Source organism: Urtica dioica, chromosome 7 (genome assembly GCF_054948205.1).
Source record: "Urtica dioica subsp. dioica isolate 48M chromosome 7, U.dioica_male_clone48M_v1_H2, whole genome shotgun sequence".
NCBI lineage: Eukaryota > Viridiplantae > Streptophyta > Magnoliopsida > Rosales > Urticaceae > Urtica > Urtica dioica.
In genome coordinates, this window is record NC_142762.1 from 36,210,061 (window position 1) to 36,234,198 (window position 24,138).

General features: G+C 37.7%; 3 protein-coding genes across 5 annotated transcripts; all 3 read left to right on the top strand.

Annotated features, from left to right (window-relative positions):
• Positions 1–1,182: 1,182 nt before the first annotated feature.
• LOC149391162 (protein NRT1/ PTR FAMILY 5.10-like) lies at positions 1,183–4,163 on the top strand. 2 transcript variants are annotated; one of them, XM_089618880.1, is made up of 4 exons: positions 1,183–1,395; positions 1,477–1,694; positions 1,965–2,461; positions 2,638–4,163. In XM_089618880.1, the coding sequence occupies exons 1-4, from the start codon at positions 1,284–1,286 to the stop codon at positions 3,452–3,454; spliced, it is 1,644 nt and encodes a 547-aa protein (XP_089475006.1). In that variant the 5' UTR covers positions 1,183–1,283; the 3' UTR covers positions 3,455–4,163. The 2 variants fall into 2 exon arrangements, with proteins under 2 accessions (XP_089475006.1, XP_089475007.1); XM_089618881.1 differs by having other exon boundaries at positions 2,059–2,461.
• A 1,825-nt stretch (positions 4,164–5,988) lies between these two features.
• Positions 5,989–8,772, top strand: LOC149391163 (protein NRT1/ PTR FAMILY 5.10-like). Its single transcript, XM_089618879.1, has 4 exons — positions 5,989–6,553; positions 6,628–6,845; positions 7,102–7,598; positions 7,686–8,772. The coding sequence occupies exons 1-4, from the start codon at positions 6,433–6,435 to the stop codon at positions 8,500–8,502; spliced, it is 1,653 nt and encodes a 550-aa protein (XP_089475005.1). The 5' UTR covers positions 5,989–6,432; the 3' UTR covers positions 8,503–8,772.
• An 8,875-nt stretch (positions 8,773–17,647) lies between these two features.
• LOC149391164 (patellin-3-like) lies at positions 17,648–20,395 on the top strand. Of its 2 annotated transcripts, XM_089621480.1 has the most exons (5): positions 17,648–18,372; positions 18,403–19,086; positions 19,179–19,303; positions 19,432–19,576; positions 19,669–20,395. In XM_089621480.1, exons 1-5 carry the CDS (start codon positions 17,776–17,778, stop codon positions 19,927–19,929), a joined length of 1,812 nt encoding a protein of 603 aa, XP_089477606.1. In that variant the 5' UTR covers positions 17,648–17,775; the 3' UTR covers positions 19,930–20,395. The 2 variants fall into 2 exon arrangements, with proteins under 2 accessions (XP_089477606.1, XP_089477605.1); XM_089621479.1 differs by having other exon boundaries at positions 17,648–19,086.
• Positions 20,396–24,138: the final 3,743 nt, after the last annotated feature.

Sequence of the window (24,138 nt, forward strand, 5' to 3'; positions counted from 1 at the left end):
ACACAGAGAACAAGACATAGAAAATAACATGAGAAATAAATACGACAATTTCCCATGTGAAATGAATGCCGAGTGGTGTGAGTTCCCAAAGGCACACTAGTCAGGAAAAGGGGGCAAAGTGACGAGGACGAGGTGAAGCTTAGCTCGGACGAGGTGACGAAGTGTAGGGCGGCACAAAAAAACCGTAAAAACCGTAAACCGGACCGGACCGGGGATTTTTAAACCGCCGGTCCGGTTTAAAACGGTTTTTTTTTTCCCCGGTCCGGTCCGGTCCGGTTTACTCAATGTAAACGGTCCGGTCCGGTTTTAAAAAAAAAAAAACCGTTAAACCGGACCGGACCGGTTTATTTATAAAAAAAATTTAAAAAAATTTAAAAAAAATTAATTGATGTCCAATTAGCCAAATTAGGCATTTGTGCATGTATTTAACTCTCAAATATGATTATATGTTTGTGTTTTGGTGGAAAATTAATGGTTTTTTTAAAAAAAATTATGTTAAACGGTTCAAAACGGTCCAACGGTCCAAAACGGTCCGGTCCGGTCCGGTCTAAACGGTTCAAAACAGTCTAAACGGTTTAAAACGGTCCGGTTCGGTCTGGATGATTTAAAACGGTCCGGTCCGGTCCGGTTTTTACAGTTTTTTGGTCCGGTCCGGTTTGAGTTTTTTTGAACCGTTTTGAACGGTCCGGTCCGGTTTTTTGGCCGGTTTTGAACCGGACCGGACCGTGCACAGGCCTAACGAAGTGTCAAGAGAAGGCCGAATTGCCGAGCTAGATTTCAACAAGTTCCTTAACGCTCCTCCTTCACACAGCTACAGACCAACGGAAAACTAGTCAGGAAGAGGGGGCAAAGTGACGAGGACGAGGTGAAGCTTAGCTCGGACGAGATGACGAAGTGTCAAGAGAAGGCCGAACTGCCGAGCTAGATTTCAACAAGTTCCTTGACACTCCTCCTTCACGCAGCTCACAGACTAACGGAAAAAGAGCAAATGACCAATAAAACGATGACAGCTCGGATTGATAAAAATGACTATTTTCCATGGCACAATCTAGGAGGAGAGTGTTTTTCTTTTGCTCATTTACATCAACAAATGTACTGACACGTGGACGACTTGCAATGCTTGAGAGGTTGGGCCTCTGCGATTTTGTTTGGCAATTGTCGCAATTCTGGTTTGCTATGAACAGTTTCGAAATTGAAGCAATATTTGAACCTGAGGACAGAAATAGACGAACTATCGCGTAATTTGTCCTTGAGAAGCAACGCGAGAATCATTTCCTATATTCATGAGCGACAACGACCAAATTCCGCTGCTGAGCGGCACCGTCGTCGACCACAGAGGCCGTCCGGTGCAGAAATCCAACTCCGGCGGATGGATATCAGCCGCTTTCATCATCAGTACGATTACGAACCAAACAAACTCCTAAGTTCGCCGATTTCTTGTGATTGGCCTGAATATTTGTGTTCATGTATGCATAGGTGTGGAAATTGGGGAGAGATTCGCCTACTATGGAATCGAATCGAACCTGATAAGCTACCTCACGGGGCCGCTAGGGCAGTCCGTTGCGTCGGCGGCGGCGAGCGTCAACGCCTGGGCCGGCGCGGCGTCGCTTTTGCCTCTGCTCGGAGCTTTCATCGCCGACTCGTTTATCGGTCGCTACCAGTCTATAGTTGTTGCGTCTCTGCTCTACATTCTGGTTCGTTCCTTCTTACCTTTTCTTCTACATTCATTGAATTATTAGAAAAGACAGCTCGTGGAGATCCATTTTAGTAAAGAATAGTCGATGTGCTGTTCTCATTTCAGAGTTTCATTTACAAGGAAACAGTTTCTGGTCAGTAACCAGTCACGGTTGTGCTCTGATTTAATATTATTGAAGTAAGCAATGGAAGATGCCGTGTTTGTTTTTTTCTTTAGCTTCGTTGCGTTGTAATTCTGGTTTGCTTAATTGTTATGGATTTTCACACAGGGACTTGGTATGTTATCCATGTCTGCGACGATCAATGCTTCTAATGCCCAAGTGATACTGCTCTTCTTTTCACTGTACATGATTGCCATTGCAGAGAGTGGGCACAAGCCATGTGTCCAGGCTTTTGGAGCCGATCAGTTCGACGGAAGAGATCCCAAGGAGTTCAAAGCTAGAAGCTCATTCTTCAACTGGTGGTATTTTGGTATATCTGCAGGTTATATAGTGACGGTCTTGGTCTTGAGCTATGTACAAGACAACATCAGTTGGGCTCTCGGGTTTGGGATCCCTTGTATCGTCATGGTTTTCGCTTTACTTGTTTTCTTGCTCGGGACCAAAACCTATAGATACAGCGTAAAACTGGAGGAGAGAAGCCCGTACACGCGCATTGGCAGTGTGTTTTCTGCGGCGTTTAAGAACCGAGCTACGAACTCATCAGACATAGACGCAAAAGAGGAGTCTCGTGGCATATTGCCACATGAAAGCTATGGACAGTTCAGGTAAGGGATTAGTTACCTTTCTTATTACCTAAAAAAGTATCATCATGAAAAAAGAAAAAAAAATTGCCTTTATAAAAGTACAACGCAGGGCGTCTTAATGTTACCTTGTAAATACTAATATTTGATCGTACCAGGTATTAATTAATCTCATTCATGACCCTTTTCTATATGACAAGGTTCCTTAATAAAGCATTGATCGCACCAGACGGCTCGGCCGAAGATAGGAAAGTCTGCTCCGTGGTTGAAGTCGAAGAAGCAAAAGCCGTTCTGAGACTAGTCCCGATCTGGGTCACATGCTTGGTCTGCGGTATTATCCACGCTCAGGTTCCTACCTTCTTCACCAAGCAAGGGGCTACGATGGAGAGAACAATCACTCCGGGTGTCGAAATCCCACCCGCCACGCTTCAATCCTTTGGCTCGCTTGCCATTCTCTTGACCCTCCCGTTTTACGAGTGTGTTCTCGTGCCCGCCGCCAGAGCTTTCAGCGGGCATCCATCCGGTATCACAACCCTTCAGAGGATCGGAACCGGGATGTTCATTTCAACTTTATCAATGGTAGTCGCCGCTATGGTCGAGATCAAAAGACTCAAAACTTCAAAAGAATATGATCTGGTAGATAAACCGGGCGTGACGCTCCCGATTAGTGTGTGGTGGTTGGTCCCTCAGCATCTCTTATCTGGTATAGCCGACGTTTTTGTCATGGTGGGTCTTCAAGAGTTCTTCTATGATCAAGTGCCCTCGGAATTAAGGAGTATTGGGCTTGCTCTTTACCTTAGTATCTTCGGGGTCGGAAGCTTTTTGAGCAGCTTTCTTATCTCTGTTATCGAAGAAGTGACTGGTGGGACCGGCCGGTTCAGCTGGTTCTCGAATAATCTGAACCGGGGTCATCTCGATTACTACTATTGGTTGCTTGCTGGGCTCAGTACTGTGGCTTTTGCCAATTATTTGTACTTTGCTAGATCTTATATTTATAACAGAAAAGATCAGGTATGAGATTTATTTCTTTTTCATTCTTTAAAGTCTGAGATACTGATAAGCGCGTAGGAGGGGAAATTCAAGTGTCCTAGGCCATCATTTAGTTTCATTTGTTGTCTTTGTTAATAATTTTTTCGACGACCAAGCGACCTAGTCCTTCCCTTTTGGACAAGGACATGGTCTCTAGCTATTGAAAGCGGATCTCTCGAAGACATATCGTGTGACGTGGGTTTGATCTTCATCAACGCCATAAAAAACGTTCTCTCATGGACTTTGTGAACTCAGCCAGTGACACAGAATTGAGAGGATGAATGGTACAAAGTTGGAAGAGAATCGTTGTTTACCACTACCTCTTCCAGGATCAACGGGCGGATATTTAATCCGACTTCAACAACGGAAACCAGAATGACCAATTCTTAGGAATTTTACTTGTGTTTTCTCGTATTAGACTTCATCTATCCCAGTTATGGAAATATCGTCGGTGCGTTCATATATTACATTGTAGAGTCTTCTCATTCATATAATATTGGCGATGATCAAGTTTTTGCATCAGTAACTTCAGATAAATTTGCAATTTTTTTTTACAAGTTTGCCTTCCATTTTCGATGATTTTGTGATGTTTTTCAACGACTTTGCGATATTCTGTGATATTTTTGTCTCTTTGGATTTGTTTTTAAGCGTGATAGAGGGTGAAAGAAAGAGGTATTTAAATGTCATCGTTAATTGTCTACACCCAAATATGTAAGTTAGCGTATAAAATATTTGTGTATATTTATAAAAATTTATATTCAACAGCTGTGTAAGGTGGTTGTGACTGTTGACTTTTGACTTTTGTAAAGGGTAAAAATGAATTGTAAGGTAAACTGATAACCAAAGAGGGCAATCTTTAGTACAGTGAATGTGGGTAGTTCATCCAAAAATGAATGCGTAGGCATTCATAGTAATCCCTTCTGATTGACATGATTTCTCCACTAGCCATTGATGCAAAACACTATTGATCAACGCTAATAAACTAGACATTATAGTTTTCCTTCGTAAATGACAAGACTACCATTATAGGTTACATTCTTAACTAAACGCGTATGTTTCTACCTTAGTCATCAAGCAAGGCGGTTAAAATGGAGAGTACGATCACTCCGTGCTTCGAAATCTCACCTGCCAAGCGCCAATCCTTCGGCTCGCTCGCCATTCTCTTGATCTTCCCCCTTTTTTTTTTCTTTTTTTTTTCTTTTTTTTTTTCACTGCATTATTGCCGTTTCATTGTGCTCCATAACGTGTCTTTTGCCATAGACTTGTAATTCTTGAAATGTTATATTTATGGGCACTGTAGCGAAATAGCCAAAATGAAATTATAAAATTTGTTTTTAGCCTATGTTTAACAATTTTTAGGGAAATAGCCAACATGATTATGTGGCAATAATTAAGATCTTATTTACCCTTATTTATTAATAAATTCGTCATTTTCTCTCTCCTATTTTTTTCTACACTTTTTTTACATAAAAACTTCAAAAAACCATATCTATCTCATATGAACTCGAAATTGAGTGATTCCAAATCCTACGGATTCGTGACGCCGAGATCTTCAAAAATAGATCCATTGTGTTTGATGAAAAATAATGCTTAATACCGTAGATGTAGAAAAATCTAACTTAAATATGGAAATAACTGAAATTTTTTGAAATTATAAAAAAAAATGCAAATATAAATATGATGCATTAAAAATAATTTCTATCAAACACAATGGGTCTATTTTTGAAGATCTCAACGCCACGAATTTGTAGGATTTGAAATCACTCAATTTCGAGTTCGTATGAGAAAGATACAATTTTTTGAAGTTTTGATGCAAAAAAAATTATTTGAAAAAAAATAGAAGAGAGAAAGTGACGAATTTATTAATAAATAAGGGTAAATAAGACCTTAATTATTGCCACATAAGTCATTTGGCTATATCCCTAAAAATTGTCAAACATAGGCTAGATCCAAAATCACATGTTTAAAGTGGCCTAATTAGTTACAAATCTCTATTATGATGGGCGAATCATATAAATTCGGTTGAATTTTGACATTTTTCAATAAGCGAATCCAAAATTTTAGTTTTTCAAACTATTAGAGCAATAGTCAAAATAGTTTTAATATTTTTAATAAGTGGATCTAAATTTTTTATTTTTATATTTTTTATCAATAACCAGGCTAATAAAGTCAAATCAAATTTAGTTATCAAACTTTTTAAGATCAATATCATATTTGCAAACTAATTTTGAAAACTAAGTTATCTGATTCTTTAATATTTTGATCCAATTTTGAAATCGGTTTTAAAAAATAGCTATGAAACCCTAAAATTTACATTACGTCTAAAAATAAATGTACTATTAATCAACAATAAAACAATATAACATTACCAACACGTGTATGACACACATAAATCAAAATAATAATTACGCAAGTTAATAGTAGCACGCATAACAACATGGCGAGAAGTACATATAAATCAACGATCAACTGAACATTCTTTAGCTGCAATCAACAAAAAATCAACAATAGTACATTGCAATTAGGGAAGTACTAAAGCAACCAATAACCAGTTTCAAGGTGAGTAAATAAATAAAAAATTCAGTCAAATAGATTTCCCTTGAGATTTGAAAGTTCCGGAATTTAAAATCAGCAAACAACCTGAGATTTTCAATTGAAGATTTAGCACAAGCATACTAATTATAAGAAAAGTCATTGGAATTTAAAAAAAAAAAAAAAATCGATTAAATGATATGTTACTACCAAAGTACCAATGAAGGTGTGATTTTAAGAAAAACAAAATAAAAAAAATAGAAGGTGAAGAGCATTTAATCAAATTTCTCTTCAAAACCAGAACCAGAAGATCTTTTCCCTTTTGCGGTACAAAAAGACAGACTGTGACATTGGTCCCCAGTCAAACTTTGCATTTGCTTCAAACAGCACAAGAATCGTTGCCCATTCAAAGCGAAAACTGCTTTCCTATATTCATGGACGACAACGACCGAACTCCGCTTCTGAGCGACACCGTGGACGGCGTCGCCGACCACTCAGGCCGTCCCGCGCGGCGATCCAACTCCGGCGGTTGGAGATCGGCGGCTTTCATCATCAGTACGAACCAAACAAACACCTAAGCTTACCGTTCTTTATGACTTGACTGAGTATATGTATGCATTTATGTATAGGTGTGGAAATCGGGGAGAGATTCGCGTACTACGGAATCGAATCGAACCTGATAAGCTACCTCACGGGGCCGCTAGGGCAGTCCGTTGCGTCGGCGGCGGCGAGCGTCAACGCCTGGGCCGGCGCGGTGTCGCTGCTTCCTCTCGTCGGAGCTTTCATCGCCGACTCGTTTATTGGTCGCTACCGGTCTATAGTTATCGCCTCTCTGCTCTACATCCTGGTTCGTTCCTACTCACCTTTTCTCATACTTCCATCGAGTTACATGGAATTTAACAGTTCGTACAGGTTCAGTTTTCAAAAAATTTAACAACCATAGTATGAAATGGACGAACCAAGATTCGTTGTTCTCATTTCACCGTTTCAGTTACATGGAATTTTGTTTTCATTTAATATAATTGGAGTAAGCAATGAATATTTTCCTTCTGAGCAGTATGTGCTAATTATTCTCTACTTGATTGCTATGGTTTTTGACACAGGGACTTGGTATGTTATCCATGTCAGCGTTAATCGATGCTTCCAATGCCCAAGTGATACTCTTCTTCTTTTCGCTGTACGTAGTCGCCATCGCACAGAGCGGGCACAAGCCCTGTGTCCAGGCTTTCGGAGCCGATCAGTTCGACGAAAGAGATCCCAAGGAGTTCAAAGCTCGAAGCTCCTTCTTTAACTGGTGGTACTTTGGTTTATGCGGGGGTTCTTTGGTGACGGTTTTGATCTCGAGCTATGTACAAGACAACATCAGTTGGGCTCTCGGGTTTGGGATCCCTTGTATTGTCATGGTTTTCGCTTTGCTTGTTTTCTTGCTCGGGACCAAAACCTATAGATACAGCGTAAAACTGGAGGAGAGAAGTCCATACGCGCGCATTGGCAGTGTGTTTTCTGCGGCGTTTAGGAACCGAGCCACTAACTCATCAGACATAGATGCGAAAGAGGAGTCTCGTGGCATATTGCCGCACAAAAGCTATGGACAGTTCAAGTAAGGGATCACAACCTTTCCTATGGTCTGCACTGCATGGAAAACAGGATAATTAATCTCATTTATCACCCTTTTTTTATATGATAGGTTCCTCAATAAAGCATTGCTCGCACCAGACGGCTCGGACGAAGATGGGAAAGTCTGCTCTATGGTTGAAGTCGAAGAGGCAAAAGCCGTTCTGAGACTAGTCCCGATCTGGGTCACATGTTTGGTGTGTGGTATTATCTACGCTCAAGTTCCTACCTTCTTCACCAAGCAAGGGGCTACGATGGAGAGAACAATCACTCCGGGCTTCGAAGTCCCACCTGCCACGCTTCAATCCTTCGTCTCGCTCGCCATTCTCTCGACCCTCCCGGTTTACGAGTGTGTTCTCGTCCCCGTCGCCAGAGCTTTCACCGGAAAGCCGTCCGGTATCACGACCCTTCAGAGGGTCGGAACCGGGATGTTCATTTCAACTCTCTCCATGGTAATCGCTGCTATGGTCGAGATCAAAAGGCTCGAAACCGCTAAAGAATACGACCTAGTCGATAAGCCGGGCGCGACGGTCCCGATGAGTGTGTGGTGGTTGGTCCCTCAGTATCTGTTGTCTGGTATAGCCGACGTTTTCATCATGGTGGGTCTTCAAGAGTTCTTTTATGATCAAGTGCCCTCGGAATTGAAGAGCATTGGGCTTGCCCTTTACCTTGGTATTTTCGGGGTCGGAAGCTTTTTGAGCAGCTTTCTCATCTATGTTATTGAAGAAGCGACTGGTGGGCCCGGCCGGTACAGCTGGTTCTCGAATAATCTGAACCGGGGTCATCTCGATTACTACTATTGGCTGATTGCTGGGCTCAGTACTGTGGCTTTCGCCACTTTCTTGTACTTTGCGAGATCGTATATTTATAACAGAAAAGGTCAGGTATGAGATTTATCTATTTCATTCCTACCATTTGTGAAGCTTAAGTTTGAAATAAGCATAGGGGAGTTCAAGAAGGTGAATTCTAGTGTCTTAGGCAATCATCAAGTTTCAATTTTGTCTCTGTTATTCTATTTGTTCGATCAATGTTACCACAAAGTCGACAAAAGAGCTCTTCATTGCTCATGGATCGCGTGTCATGCTAAATTAAACTTAAATGGCTCAGTAGGGTGATTCGAAAGATGATAAGGAAAAGTATAATGTCACTTAATAATATAACTTGCACTGTGAAGCGAAACCCGGGCTTTGAATTATTCCGAATTTGGATGACGCAGAGTCTCTAAAGCATCGTAAAGTGTGGTTCTTCTGTAACCCAAATGAAGGTTTTGTTCTGCAAAAAATAAAAAACATAATTGATGGGTGAGACCACGGACCCATAAGTTGTTTCTGTACTCAAAGGACCTCAGACAATGAAAAATTTGTCTATACTGAAATCTAAACCAGTGCCTGGAGTTTTTCTTCCAATCTATATTTCTTGATTAAGGCTCTTGTGATTATGCTCTGCCAAAATCTTGGGGCCTTGTCAATTTCCACTGTGCTTCAGTGTCCAAAATGTTTCTTTCTCACCAACGACAATTTCCAAAAAGAATATATTATTTTGGAATGGTTTGGAACTTTAGATAGTATCCAAACCGGACTGGCAAGTTGGTGATGGTTTAGTAAACATCAAGGATAAGTTTATCACTTTATCTATTCTAGATTGGTATTGACTGGAAAATTAATTTCATTATACTTTAGAGATATTATTTTTCACGATGTCATTGCCTTCAATTAGAAAATTTCATCTCACCTTTCTTGTCGTTTCTCTTATTTGATTTATATTCCAGTACATCCTATCCTGCTTTAAGTTGGCTTTCCATTTGGGATTAAAGATTATAAATGTATATATATATATATACATTTTCCCAACACCAGCGAGAATTATTAGTGTTCCTTTGAATATTTAATTGTGATGCCTTTTCAATCAAGTAACCGAATATTCAAATCAAACTATTGAAAGCCTTGTGTTCATATTGTTTGTAACTTTAATTTTGTATGATAACGCCTACAAGGAAGACCTAACTTGGAAAGCAATTTAATACGAATATAATGCAACCATTTTATTTCCAGCTGTAACCAATATATTATTTAAAAAAGATTACACATGGATTTTAAGTACACACAACACACTATATATACAGTTTGGTATTTGTATTAATTTCATAAATGAAAATATTAAAGCTTGTTTTGTTGGAAGTGGGCAATAATTTTTGGTTGGCAATTACCTGTCACCAATGAGTAAGCACACACCTCATCTCTTCTGCTTCCTACCCATCTTTTTTTTCTTTTCTTCCTCAAATGAATGAATTGAATGAGTATTTCCCAGCAATATTTAAGAACCGTTACACATAAACATCAAAAAAATTTTCCAAGTTTTATTAATTATAGGTAACAAATAAATAAATAGCCGTTTCTAATCATATGTTTACAAATGACGTGAAACTGCCCCCCTTATATTTTTATTCATTTATCATTATTGCTAAAATTTAGCATTTTCCAATTATGTGGTTAGTTTGGAAGGTAAGGTGATACACTCTATAAATTCGGAAAAGTAAAAGCAACGTACTTTTTTTTTATATCACACTTGCTTGTAGCATTGACCATCAAAAGACAAAATCATATGCATACTTCTTTATAATCAAAGGAAAATTAATGTGTCGTTATTCCTCATTCGAGTAGTATGGCTGAATGTTATTTTGCAAAGTCTGCAGGATATTGCAGGAAATGAATTAATTAACCACCGTCTATATAATCACAAGGAATCTATCAGTACACAAATATTTTTCCGGGAATAATTTAATGAAAGTTGATTTGAATTTTTTTTTTTCTTCCCTTAATCGGGTCATTCATTTCCATACTTCTGATACTGAATTAATTAAATAATCAGTGTGCAATTATTACTCAAATTCCATGCAGCATTTCCGAATAGTCAATAGATAAGCAAATTCCAAACACAGCAACTCCATGTTGCGTAACCATATATGTAAATGTATTGCTTCTTCATCAATTTTTATAAGGACATAAGATCAAGTTAGTTATCTCTATTACCCATGCATTTAATATTCTTTTCCCAAGTTTGTTCTCCCTTCAAATGAATAGAAAGAACTCTAAGAATACGCCATTCACTTGATAATGGATATGTATTGGATACTCTTAATAAATAGCCAGCTAATACGTCTTCGGCCACACAAAAATAAACATCAACAAAACAAAGGTAAACCAAAATCCATTCACGGAAATACCAACTATTGGTGAAGAAAGAAGTTCAGCCACACCGATCCATTCATAATTGCGGAAAAATCTTGTGTGTTAAATAAAGTTCACTTTTAGACAGGGGACTATTAACGTCGCTAGAAATAACGCCGTAAAAACGTTTCTAACAGTGCATTATAGCGATGTTGCATGTGTGCATGTGTGTCAAGGGTCTTTAAGACGTTTTATGCAAAAGTGTATTCGAAAAACCATGCCACGTAAGCGTCACATGAAAATTGTGTGGAAAACATTCCACGGCGTTCATGCACAGAGCAAGCCATGGGAAGTCCAAGCATTACTTTTCTAAATAATTTGGAAATTTATTAAATTTTAAGTACGGATTTTTTTTTTGTTAACCGCCTTTAAATGTATTTGTGTAGTGGTGGTTATTTCATAATTTCTGTTTATGTGCTTAATATATATAATATACTGGTGGTAAACACTAAAAATCATATAATACAATTAGTTCTATGGAAAAAAAAAAAAAAAAAAGATTACCCCACATACATGGAATCATATCACATGCTAACAATGAAATGGTAGTATGAAAAAGTCCTAGATTGTATATGACCTTTGAGGTGAACTGGTGATTTTCTACACCATGTATTCGTAATGCATATGATATCTTATCATATAAATAGTTAATTAATCCTACCACGATAAGTAGGAAGCCTTTAAATTAATGTAAGGAAGTAAAAAAAAAAAAAAAAAATTATACGAATTTGTAGAGAATCCGACTGTCTCTAACATATCCGATCCTTTTGTATAATTGAAATAGAATACTAGATACAAAGCTTGAAGCATCATATGCTGTCTAATTCCATTTAAGATATAAGCCTAACCTAAAAAATAATAAAACAGAATTTGGAATAATCAACCTTAGATAATAGGTGCCTACTTCCTTTTATATTTATGCTACGACAATTAATCATAGAGCTCTACTTGTGTGTTTGTTTAATCCCAATATGTTCTTTCTAATATAAAGAAGGAAGACCCTAGGCGATTCATTTGATTCTTAGCTGATATTTCAACTTGTGAATTTTAAAATATATTATACTATTAAATTCAGGGGATAGAGTCATTTTAAAATTTGGCCTTTAAAATTTTCACCATTCAAGTCTACGTTCGGATTTTTAAATGCGCATAGTAAAAAGAATGAAGCTAGCACGAGGCGTTACGAGATCAAATTTAGATTCCGAGATAGACGTTAAATTTTGATATTAATAACCAGTAATATAAAATTGAGTTTGATTTTCGTTGTTGCATTATATTTGTCCACAAAGTTTCATATATTATATATTTGCTGCAAATATTAAAACTTTTACTTATATTCTTCGCGATTTATAATACCAAGGACAAAATTCAAACCCTATTTTATATTAAATTATAATTTGATTTCATCAAATATTAGTGATTGTTGATTAAGAGAAATCTTACGTCAACAGTTTGATCCCATCTGTGAGAATTAATTTTGAATTACTTCATCACAAGAAATTTAAGCCGTCAAAATAACGGGCCTAAAGAAGGGGAGGAGATGAGCATGAGAGAGAGATTACCAGACATCAGTTGTGTGGGGTTAACGGCGGCGGCTGTGTTTGGCCGAGAGAGTTTTGTGTCGAAAGTGTTTGGTTTTTTATTTTTATTTTATTGAAACTCTCATTATATTAACCTAAAAGTCTCAACGCGAAGAATTTTGGAGAATTTTGAAATACCGATATGGCAAGTCGGATGTGTATATATTTCTCTAAATATCTATTCGTGAATGAATTTTAGATTTTTTTGAATAGTGAATTAAAAATTATCGTGTCTAAGTAAACGCGTCGAATTGTGTCAGTTTCTTTTCATACCTCAAGTATACATATCGTATCATAGTCCTGTACTCACTCTATATATTCAGTATGTTTAATTATTTCGAAACTAACAAAATATTGGCTATAATTAAATAATAATCTAACCGTTTATTTGATCTATGTTACTCATACAATTAGCACAGTCCAAGTATGTTTTCAGACCCTCTGAGAATTGTAGGAATTCAATATTGAGCCCGAGTCAAATAGGCCCGATGGCTTATTAAGTTTAAGAAACAACCCGTTTATAAGGAAAAAAATGAACCATGCTGAGCAGAACTTCGAAGAAAAGAGAAGAGAAGCTGGTGAGTCCAAAGACTATAGTCACACTAAGAAAATGGGGTCACGTCATAATATAAATAATAAGCGCCCGAGAACACATGCTTAGCGGTTACCTTAGTGAAAATAACTCCTAAACGGTTATGCAAAATAATCACCCACTCCCCATAAATAAAGAGAAGTTACAAAGTAACTATCACATCATGAACTTGATCACTCCCATGATCTTCAAACTCACCACTATAAAACGGAAACAAAACAACAAACAAAATAGGCTAAAGACAAGTACACGCTAGAAGTCTCACCTACCACAAAACACCCTCATTTAACTCTTTCTTTTATACTAGATTCGTCTGTACTTAGATAAAATCATATCTGAAACCTTTATGTGCTCGGAAGCTCAGAGCCTAGTGTTCTTCGTAAGACAGTTGTTGTAACATTTTTGTACGTCAACAATCTGTATAATCATATTAGTTGTTTTTTTTACAATTCAAATTATGCTCTTGTAAAATTATATGATAACAAAATGTTGAAAATTATATACCTTTTCAGTTATCAAGAATAAAAATTAATATAAGGGTTGGGGTAAACAAGCAAACTAAAAACATACACTACAACAAATACTGGCAACAGCCGCGACAAAAGTCGTGGCTATTGCCATAAAATTCGTGGCTGTTGCCACATCAGCCGCGACAACAGCCACGACAAAAGTCGTGGCTGTTGCTTCTCAGCATCAACAACCTTCTCAACTTCCACCACCGATTCCTCAAGCTCTCTAAATTTTAATAAATAAAAAAACAAGAAAAAGGATTAACCAACTGAATCCAATACTGTAAATATTAGGAGTGAAAGAGAGAGAGAAAGCCTGAATGGGGGTTGTCAAGTTTCTAGGGTTTAGCGAAATTTGGGGCTTTTCATGGGCGTGGTGTTTAGCGATGGTCGTACTGATTTGGGAGTGAAATTTCTAGGGTTTTCGCAAATATGGTGGTCGTGGTCGATTGGCGGAGTAGAGGTGCGTGGTCGCGGTTGTGGTGGTGGTGGTGGTCGATTGCGGGAGTGGTGGTTTTCGCGGTGGTTGTGGCTTGGTGGTGTTGTGGTCGTGGCGGCTTTGCTTGGTCAATTTCAGAGAGAGAGAGAACGAGAGAGAGTGATTCGAAAATGAAAAAAGAAATGAAGCACAAGTTATAAGTTATAACGCTATCGAAAATTCCCAAATTCTAAGCGCCAAACGAAAATGAAAAACTAAAATTAGAAACAGCAACGACAAGTCGCGGCTGTAGCCGTATATATCGCGGCTATTTAGTCACGACAAGTCGTGGCTATGTCCGAGTATAATAATTGTGGTTGATTCTAGTATTTGTTGTAGTGATAAATAATCTTTTACCAAGAAACAAACAGTTAAATATATATATATATATATATATATATATATATATATATCTATCTGATCAATAAAAAAAAAATAGTAAGGGTTCTTTCATTATTCTTGTTTCCCAGTTGAAAAATAATATATATATATTTTTTTTATCGAATGATGGACTTAATCAAATATAATATAATAGCGTTTAGATATATATATATATATATATATATATATATATATATATATATCATATAAACCTGAGGACAAAGTATAATTAAAAAAAATATAAAGATCACATATCTAAAAGCATATTTGTAGTCGTTGCACAATGAATCATATATCCCAAGGCCAGCTCTGCGCTTTCTTGATTTGGTTTATTCCACAGAATGTCTGGCTTTTGCGGTGCTGACAACTCTTAAACTTACACTTTCATTTCTATGATTTTAAAATATAACATTTATACACTTAATACGTCCATCAACATGGTGATATAGTATATAGTATTTCACGTTTCAGCTACAACAATATACTTTAAGTGTTTCATATCGATGTAATTAATAGAGTCTTGTTAGTTGGATTATAGCCAGAGAGATTACATTTGTTTTTAATATTTGATGATTTTATAATTAGATTAACGAGTGGTCCCATATACCGACAAAATTACACCCGGCACGTAATCTCTTCTTCCTCTGGAATTTCTGTCTAACTTAAGGAAAATATGTCCTTGATATCAATTGGTGGTTCCGGGCGGTTTAATTTCCATATTCAGTTATTTATTTATAAATACCTGTAATATATATACTTGGAATAAGGTTATAACTTATAACAAACAATATAATAACAGGAAAAATTAAAATTTAAACGGAGGGAAAGAGACAGCAAGGAAAACCCAGCCACCAGCTTTTTTGTGGATTTTTTTTTTTTTCTTCTTTTCTTTACAGAAGCGAAAGAGAGAAAAGACCTATTGAGGACCCACAAACGAAGAAAAAGACAAAAACAGCCCTCTCTTTTCTCTCTCGTCCTCATTGTTTGGTGTTATTTTCTTCCGTTACGGCCGGCCTCTTTTTTATTTTTTATTTCTTAAAAGGGAAGATCATGTCTATATGCAAAAGCTTTAATTTTTTTTTTTTTTTCAAAAAGAGGAACAAATTACAAAAGAAGAAGAGAATTTTGATTTCGTGACAGCCTGTTCTATTCTAGGAAAACCCAATATCGGATTACATGCTCCGAATAGTTACAGACTTTGGTGTTTGGTTTATAGTTTTTTTTTTTTTTTTTGTTAATAGTTTACGATAACTATATGAAAATATCTCTCACCTCATTTAAAACTGTCATTTTCATCGCATAAAAGAGTACGTAGAGAGAGAAGGAAAAAAAAAACTACAGGCACACGTATTGAAATTTGAGGTTTAGGGTTGGGCCGCTTTAGATTATCCATTAAAAAAAAAAAAAAAACCCTTCAAGCAGATCAGATCAACGACATTTTTATAAATTTTTTTTTATTATATATATATGTATTTAATTATGAAATGTTGTGCTCATAAACGCAATTTTTTTTTATTTTAGGGTAAGAAAGAAATAGTCGAAGCACACTATTACACTTCCTAGTTCCTAGGTTACGTAACTACTACGTCATGGTAAATTTTAAGGTTATATATGTAAGAGATTAGTTACGAGTCCGCTCTGTGCCTAAATTTTAGAGCTCTTCTATAAAATAGTAACGGACAAAACGTCCGTTAGGGTTTCAACGAACGGATCTTGTGATTCATGCTTGTTTGACAGCTATGTGGCGTTGTGCTCTTCGTTGTATTGGGCTGAGCCGTCGGAGATAAAAATATCCGAGAAACAAGTGAATTGATTTCCTTTTGGTACTTTCTCGCAATACAAAATTTATGTTATTATGACAACGCTTTGCTTGCCAATAATATCACTTTACGTGCTTACAGGTTCCTGAATATAAATAATTTTTAATTATTATGTTCTATTCACTAGCATCATGTATACTATATGTATATATATTGTGGCCCATTGTTTTGATGAAATTGGGACGGCTCAAACTGACAAGTCTACTACTAAGTTGTGAGATTCATTAATATGACGATGTTACCACCACTTATTATTAAAAAAAATATTATTATTTCTTTATGTTTAGTCATTCCTATACGTTTTTTCATATTAGCTTAGATATGTCGTAAGCATGAAGAAATGTGAAATCACATTATTATAAATATCCTTGCGACCTTATCCGAAGGCAGGAATTTCTCTGGCCCAAATTATAAAATTATTGTAAATTTATTAAATAAGTATATAGACAAAATCAATTGACTGTAGTTGATAGTCTTGGGTCTATCGGAAACAAGTAACATAAATGAAAAATAAATCTTAGCTGAAGATGTGTATTTTGGCCCTTCTAAAACAACAAAACCATATGATATAATAATATTTTTTTTCACTGTACAAACTACTTATTGCATATAACGTCTATATTTTGAAATGATGTTCCCAGAAAATATATATAAATATAATATATATGTGTGCATGGGAAACTAACTTTATGAAACAAATCTATGAAAATTATATCATTTAATTACACCTATGTTGTTGTTATATGGCAATAACATATACTAAACGATAATCAGGTCGTCAATCAGAAAGAGAACCATAAAAAAAATCCTCAATCTATTTTAAACCATAAAAAAAGCTCAAAATTCGGAAATATTTAAATTTTATTTACTAAAATCAATTAATGTTTTCATTTAAAGGCAGTAATAAAATTTATACAAAAATAGCAACCCAGTTACGGTTACTATTTAGTAAACAAATTTGACCACAAAAAAAACAGACTAAAATAATTCAAACGCCAGCAAAATAAGTTTTACGAAACAGCGGTAGTGGAGTATTCGAGAGTTTGGGAGGTTCTAAAATAACCGATTCAAATCGATGTACCTCATGGATTTGCTATTTTTAATATTTTCACTTAAAAAAAAAGGTTTAATGATTATTATTATTATTTATTTTTTTGGGGTGTGTAACCTGTAAAGCAGTCTCAAACGGTAAGTAGGGCGCAAAGAAAAAGAGTCAAGAGAGAACGTAATAGAGAAATTGAAGGAGAAATTTAAAATTTCTGAAAAAAGGAAAATAGAAAATAGAAATGAGAAATTAGAAGAGAAGTGGAGGTGGGTCCCACATAAGAGAGGAAGTGGTGTAGTAGCTGGCAAAGTTGTCTGACAGACTGGTTCTCTTTCTTCTCTTCTTTGTTTGCATAACAATTCCCTCCTCAATTTTCTCTCTTCCAAACCCTCTCCTCCTCCTTTTAAGCCCCCTCTCTCACACTCTCTCCCACAATTACACAATTCTCTCTCTCTCTCTCTCTAACATATTCTAAACTTTTATATATTCAATTTCTCTCTCTCAAGACCTAAAAAAGAAAGCTCTGAGAAAATGACTGAGGAAGCGCAGAAGCCTGTGGCGCCGGTGGTCGTGTCCGAGGTTCCGGTGGCGGAGAGCGCTCCGGCGCCGGTTCCGGAGCCGGAGGTGGCGGAGAAATCCGCCGACGCGGCGGCGACGACGGAAGCTACCGTTGAGGTGGCGGCGGAAGAGACGGAGGAGGAGAAGACGAAGGCGGTGGAGGTTGAGAAGGCGATCGCTCAGTCGGTTTCGTTCAAGGAGGAGAGCTACGTGGTGAGCGAGCTTCCCGAGAGCCAGAGGAAAGCTCTTGACGAGCTCAAGCAGATGGTCCGCGAGGCTCTGGACAAGCGCGAGTTCGCCGAGCCGAAGAAGGAAGAGAAAAAGGAGGAGAAGAAGGAAGAGGAGGCCGAGAAGAAGGTTGAGGAAGCCGAGAAGACCGAGACTGAGGCTGTGGCTGTGGTCGAGACCGCCGCGGCGGAGGAGCCGAAGAAGGAAGAAGACAAGGCCACCGAACCGACGCCGGAGCCGAAGAAGGAGGCGGAGAAGGCACCAGAACCGACGCCGGAGCCGAAGAAGGAAGCGGAGAAGACACCAGAACCGACGCCGGAGCCAAAGAAGGAAGCGGAGAAGGCGCCGGAGCCGAAGAAGGAGGGGGAGAAGGCGCCGGAAGCGAGTCCGCCGGCGGCCTCTGTCTCGGCGGCGGTGGAGGAGAAAGTCGCCGTGGCGGTGGACGACGACGGAGCGAAGACCGTGGAGGCGATCGAGGAGACAGTGGTGGTCTCAGCGGAGGAGCCAAAGAAAGAAGAAGAAGAGGAAGCTGTGGTGGTGGAGCCAGAGGAGGTGGAGATTTGGGGGATTCCGCTTCTAGAAGACGATCGGAGCGACGTCGTTCTGCTGAAGTTCCTGAGAGCGCGCGACTACAAGGTGAAGGAAGCGTTCGCGATGCTGAAGAACACGGTGAGGTGGCGAAAGCAGTTCGGGATCGAGGCTCTCCTGGGAGAGGACACCGCCGGAGCTCACCTGTCGGAGGCGGCGTTCTGCCACGGCGTCGACAAGGAGGGACACACTGTGTGCTACAACGTGTTCGGGGCGTTCCAGGACAAGGAGCTCTACCAGAAGACCTTCGGCGACGACGAGAAACGCTCCGATTTCATCAAGTGGAGGATCCTCTTCCTCGAGAAGAGCATCAGGAAGTTCGATTTCAGCCCCAAAGGAATCTCCACCATCGTCCAAGTCAACGACCTCAAGAACTCCCCGGGCCTCCTCAAGCGAGAGCTCAACCAGGGCACCGAACAGGCTCTCAAGCTCCTCCAAGACAATTACCCCGAGTTCGTCGCCAAACAGGTACTTGAATTCACAAATATTCAACACTGATCCTAATCAATTTCTTTGATTATATCTTATATCTAATTCTTGTCATGTCATGTTACTTGAAGGTCTTCATCAATGTCCCCTGGTGGTACTTGGCCTTCCACAAGGTCATCAGTACCTTCCTGACTCAGAGGACCAAGAGCAAGCTCGTCTTGGCTGGACCGTCCAAATCCGCCGAGACTCTCTTCAAGTGAGTGCTTTCAGTGTCCTTTTTTTTTTTTGCTTGATTGCTAAGTTGAACTATGTTGAAGACTTTGTACTCTTTTCTTTTATTTATGGTGTTTGTATCCAATTCTTGTGTATTATTAAATAAAAAAGGTACATCGCACCGGAACAAGTCCCGGTTCAGTACGGCGGACTAAGCCGAGACGACAACACCGAGTTCGCCACCTCGGACGCCGTCACTCAGGTCGTCATCAAGCCCGCGAGCAAGCACATCGTCGAAATCCCCGTCACCGACGAGGTACTCGAAAGTTTAATACTAACGAAATAATTAGAGGACCTAATTAGGAGTGTGTGTTCATAATGTTGCGTTGGTTCTGTATTTGTTTTCAGATCAATCAAGTGGATTGGGAAATCAGAGTGGTTGGATGGGAGGTCACGTACGGTGCGGAATTTGTGCCGGCCGCAGAGGATCACTACACCGTAATCTTGCAAAAGGCGAGGAAGGTCAGTTCGGCGGACGAGACCGTGATCGCCAACAGCTTCAAGGTCACCGAGCCCGGAAAGATTGTGCTCACCATTGACAACCAAAGCTCCAAGAAGAAACTGGTCTTGTACAGGTACAAGACAAAGCCTTCCTCGTCCCATCAATGAAATCCACTCTTTCAGTTCTCATCATCGAACCTCAACTCATGTGATTCTGAAGAGAAAATATGCATGGATTGTTCTAAAGGAGAAAAACACAGGGTTTAAATTTTTTTTTTTTTTTTTTTTTTTTATTGCTTCGTCTCTTTTGGTTGATATTTAATTTTTGTGGATGATTCCAAAAAAAAAAAGTATTGGGGGATTGTATTAAATTGTTTCTTTGTTTAAGTACATTTGGATTTGTAAATCAATTTTATTTTTTTTAGTGGTGGTAAAATGAAAGTTATCTGGGGGGATGCGTAAAAATGGAAAATATGTTTTCTGTTTTTTCGGAGAGTGGGAAGGTAATTGTGTGGAGTCTCTGGGGACAGAAGATACTGTGTTTTGCTATATGCTATACTTTTTGTCTTGTAAAATTTGTGTAAATTCGATTTTTCGTTACTGAATATGTTATATGCTCTTTCGAGTTTCTTTATTCTTTATTCTTTATTAAATTATTTATTATTTTATTTCTTTATTGCTTTTATAGTTTATTATTACAAGTTTACAACCTAGGAATGGAACATTGGTAAATGTTCTTTGGATTTGTAACGAATGGTAGAGGAATCCAAGAGAGCTCAAGCTGCTCAACGATTGAGAATGTTTGTTTTTTCTTGTTTCTTCAAAATGCTGAGCTTTTTTTTTTTTTTTTTTTTATATATATATCTGATTAAAAAATAACAGTTAGACATCATAATTTTACAATATATATATTAGACTAATTTTAGATCCGCTCCTTAGATTTAAGAATTAATATATAATATATGAGGGTAAATGATCAAGAAATATCTTTAGTCTTAATCAACAAATGAGAGTTTTTGGATGCTACTTGACTCAGCTTATCATTCCTTGAGTATTTTCCTTCACCAATAGTTTCTTTTAAAAATTAACAAAAAAATTATGAACATATTCATGATGGTTAATAACATGTATAATAATAGGTTAAATCCAGTCGTTACAAGTCTTACAAATTTAAAAGGGAAAATATAATAAATCTCCCTTGTGTTTAATCGAAATGTTGTGTTTATTCCCACAGTTTCTAAAAATATTATACTGTCCCTTAGCATTTCTATTAATATCAATTATATACCTTAAAAGTTAAAACGTGTTTATGTATCAAAACCCTCTTTTTACAAGATTTTGTTGATTTTTTTTCAAAATGAAATTGAATTGCCCAGTTTCAAAGGAGGTGATCGCACTTGGCCACCGACAACGACAACGGAAGGTAGAGCTTCTCAGAGAGAAGAGAAAGCATTGTTGTTGTCGCCATCATAGTCGATAAGCACCGTATAAGCTTTCTAAATCCGGTTGACTAGCCAAATCAAGCTTTCCATAGTCGTCATGATCAAAATCTCTCTGTAAGGTCTTTTCTCGATTAAAACCCTAGAACTCTCTCCCTTTTGTTAAGTCCTTAACGAAGAAGAAATGGACGGCAAATCGCACGAGCCAAACAAGAATTTTGTTCCTTTTTTATTATAAAAAATTTCATGGTATGAAATGAGGGAATTCATTAAGGATAAAATGAGCAGTTAAATTTTTAATTTAAAAAAAAAAATCAACAAAATCTTATATAAAGAGAAGGTTTTGATATGTAAACATGTTTTAAGGTATGCAATTGATATTAATATGAATGTTAAGGGACACGTATGATATTTTTAAAAATTGTGAAAATAAACGTGACATTCCTAAGATAGATCTCAAAGTAGGCATTAACTTTATCGAACACTACATTTGTTTTAAAGATGAAAGACTTAATATGTAGGAATAAAATCAAACGTGAATCTAGTTTGGAGTTGGTATCATGACTATTCATCTAATGTAAAAGCCAGAAAGAAGAAAATCGAGTTAAAAAAAGGGGGAAAAAGGATGGAATCGTTGAACAGATAACTAAAGAACCAATATAAAATAAATACACATCCAGTTGTTTTCTTGCATAGACTTTCCGTGTATATAAATAATCGACATAAATCGATTCATAAAAAGGAATGATTCCCTGGCCTCGTTACACTTGCATAATCATTACGACAAAGAGTTGGTAATTTGTTTAATTATATTTTGTTTCAAATCGCCTAATTAATAATGGAAGGTAAGAAGAAAAATTAGAAAACAAAACAAATCACATGTAGGTTGTTGCAATATTTATTTATTTCCTCTTAATTACGATTCACCCCCACCTTTTCCAAAATAAAGTTAGTTGTAAGTTGTAACTAGTTACTACCCTTAATAGTATTACTAGCGTACACACTTTTTTAAGAGATTTGTAAACAACTAATGGGGTCTTTTAAAATAATACCCGAGGTTTGAGTTATATTAAGCAATTAGCCAAACAAAATTCATTGTGCCTAAAATACCATGTAGACTACGATGGAACTCTACCAGACCAAGTTGAAGAAGCAATCCTCGTAGCAGAGAGAGAGAGAGAGAGAGAGAGAGAGAGAGAGAGAGAGAGAGAGAGAGAGAGAGAGAGAGAGAGAGAGAGAGAGAGAGAGAGAGAGAGAGAGAGAGAGAGAGAGAGAGAGAGAGAGAGAGAGAGCGGCTCCGTCTGGATCGCCACGTGTCGGAGCGTCCCGGGCATCGGTCGAACCGGGTCTCTGTCCTCGTCGCTCCTCCAGCGACGTACCGGCTCTAGAGCTTCGATGGCGGCCATGTCGCCGGAGATGTCCCGCAACGACCCGTCGCTCCATTTCATCAGACCCGTCGAAGGCATCGGAAGAAGGGGCCAGAGACGGGGGCGGCGCATGCGGCGGTGGAGGTGCGATTTTAGATTCTAGGGTTTTTTTTTTTTTCCGACAGTTAATCCGATTAACTGTCATAGTTAATCTCAATTAACTGTCACAGCTAATCTCGATTAACTATCACGGTTAATCTGATTAACTGTGTCGAACCTATTCCGAAAATGATTTTTTCGAACATCGGTGAGTCTCGCGGTTGCGCCGATCCGGCCGTTCGAATGTCGCAAGTTCAATTATGCATATTAACTGTTATAGTTAATCGGATTAACTGTGAAAGTAATTCGATTAAACGTGACGATTAATTGCATATCTTGTCTAATTGCTCCGCCATAGCCATCCAAGCTCAATCAATGGCATTGACCTAATCCGGCGGAATCCGATGGGGATCGACGAGCCTTCAAGGTCCGAGGGAGGAGATAGAGGACGAGGTCGTAGTCGTCCAATCCGACGAGCTTGATGGATTTCATACGAGGTCGTCGGCTGTGATGCCAGATTTGAAGCGCATGAGCGCGGTCTTGTCCTGGGCCAGCGAGTGTCGGACTAGCCCCGAGGTGAGTGGCACGTGTTGAAGAAAGAGGAGGAGTTTATTACTTTTCTTGTTACTGTTAATATTATTTACTCTAACAGTTGATAATAAAAACATTTAAGGGTAATATTGGAATATTAGAATGTTATCATAACAAATTGGTTACTTTCCTAAATATGTTAATATTTGGACTATTATTTTAAAATAAGAGAACTGTTTGGACTAGATACTTGGTCCGTCCCTTTTTAATCTTTTGTCGGATCTTCTTCGATTAGCAATATTTCGTTGTTATCCTTTGTGTAAAATATTTTCCTCTTAATTCCTCTTCGATTGAAAGTATAAGAATTTTCCTGAAAGTGATGTTTATGATCTTAGAAATATTAACTATTCAGCAACTGTATCATTGCAACTAAATAACAAAAAAAGAAACATTGAAACAGCACAACTGTGTTGTCTTTGTCTTCTATAAAAAAAAATCTAGCTGCAAAATTTTTGTGAGTTATGTTTGAATCTTAAAACGATTGCCATATAGGATTCGCCGTCTTTGGAGTAACTATTGTAAGCAATGATATGATTAACGACTAATACTCTCAATCTTACTCACTGTCAAATAATAGGTTAAAATCAAATTACTGGTTTTATTTCCCTTTCTTTGAAATGCAATTTGATATTCCACCAAGACTTTTCGCTTTCAAAAGATTTTTTTTTATTCATATAATTATGCATTTGATATTTGTTGTAATCTCTGCTATTTATCAACAAAAATCATGATATACATGGACCAAAATGCTTAGCTCGATAGTCAACGTCACTATCGTATGCTGTGACGTATGATTAACAATCAACATAAATTGAAAATTAAAGATGGTACAATATTTCCAAATAACTTGCTTGTCTTAGAGGATCTCTTAGCATATCATA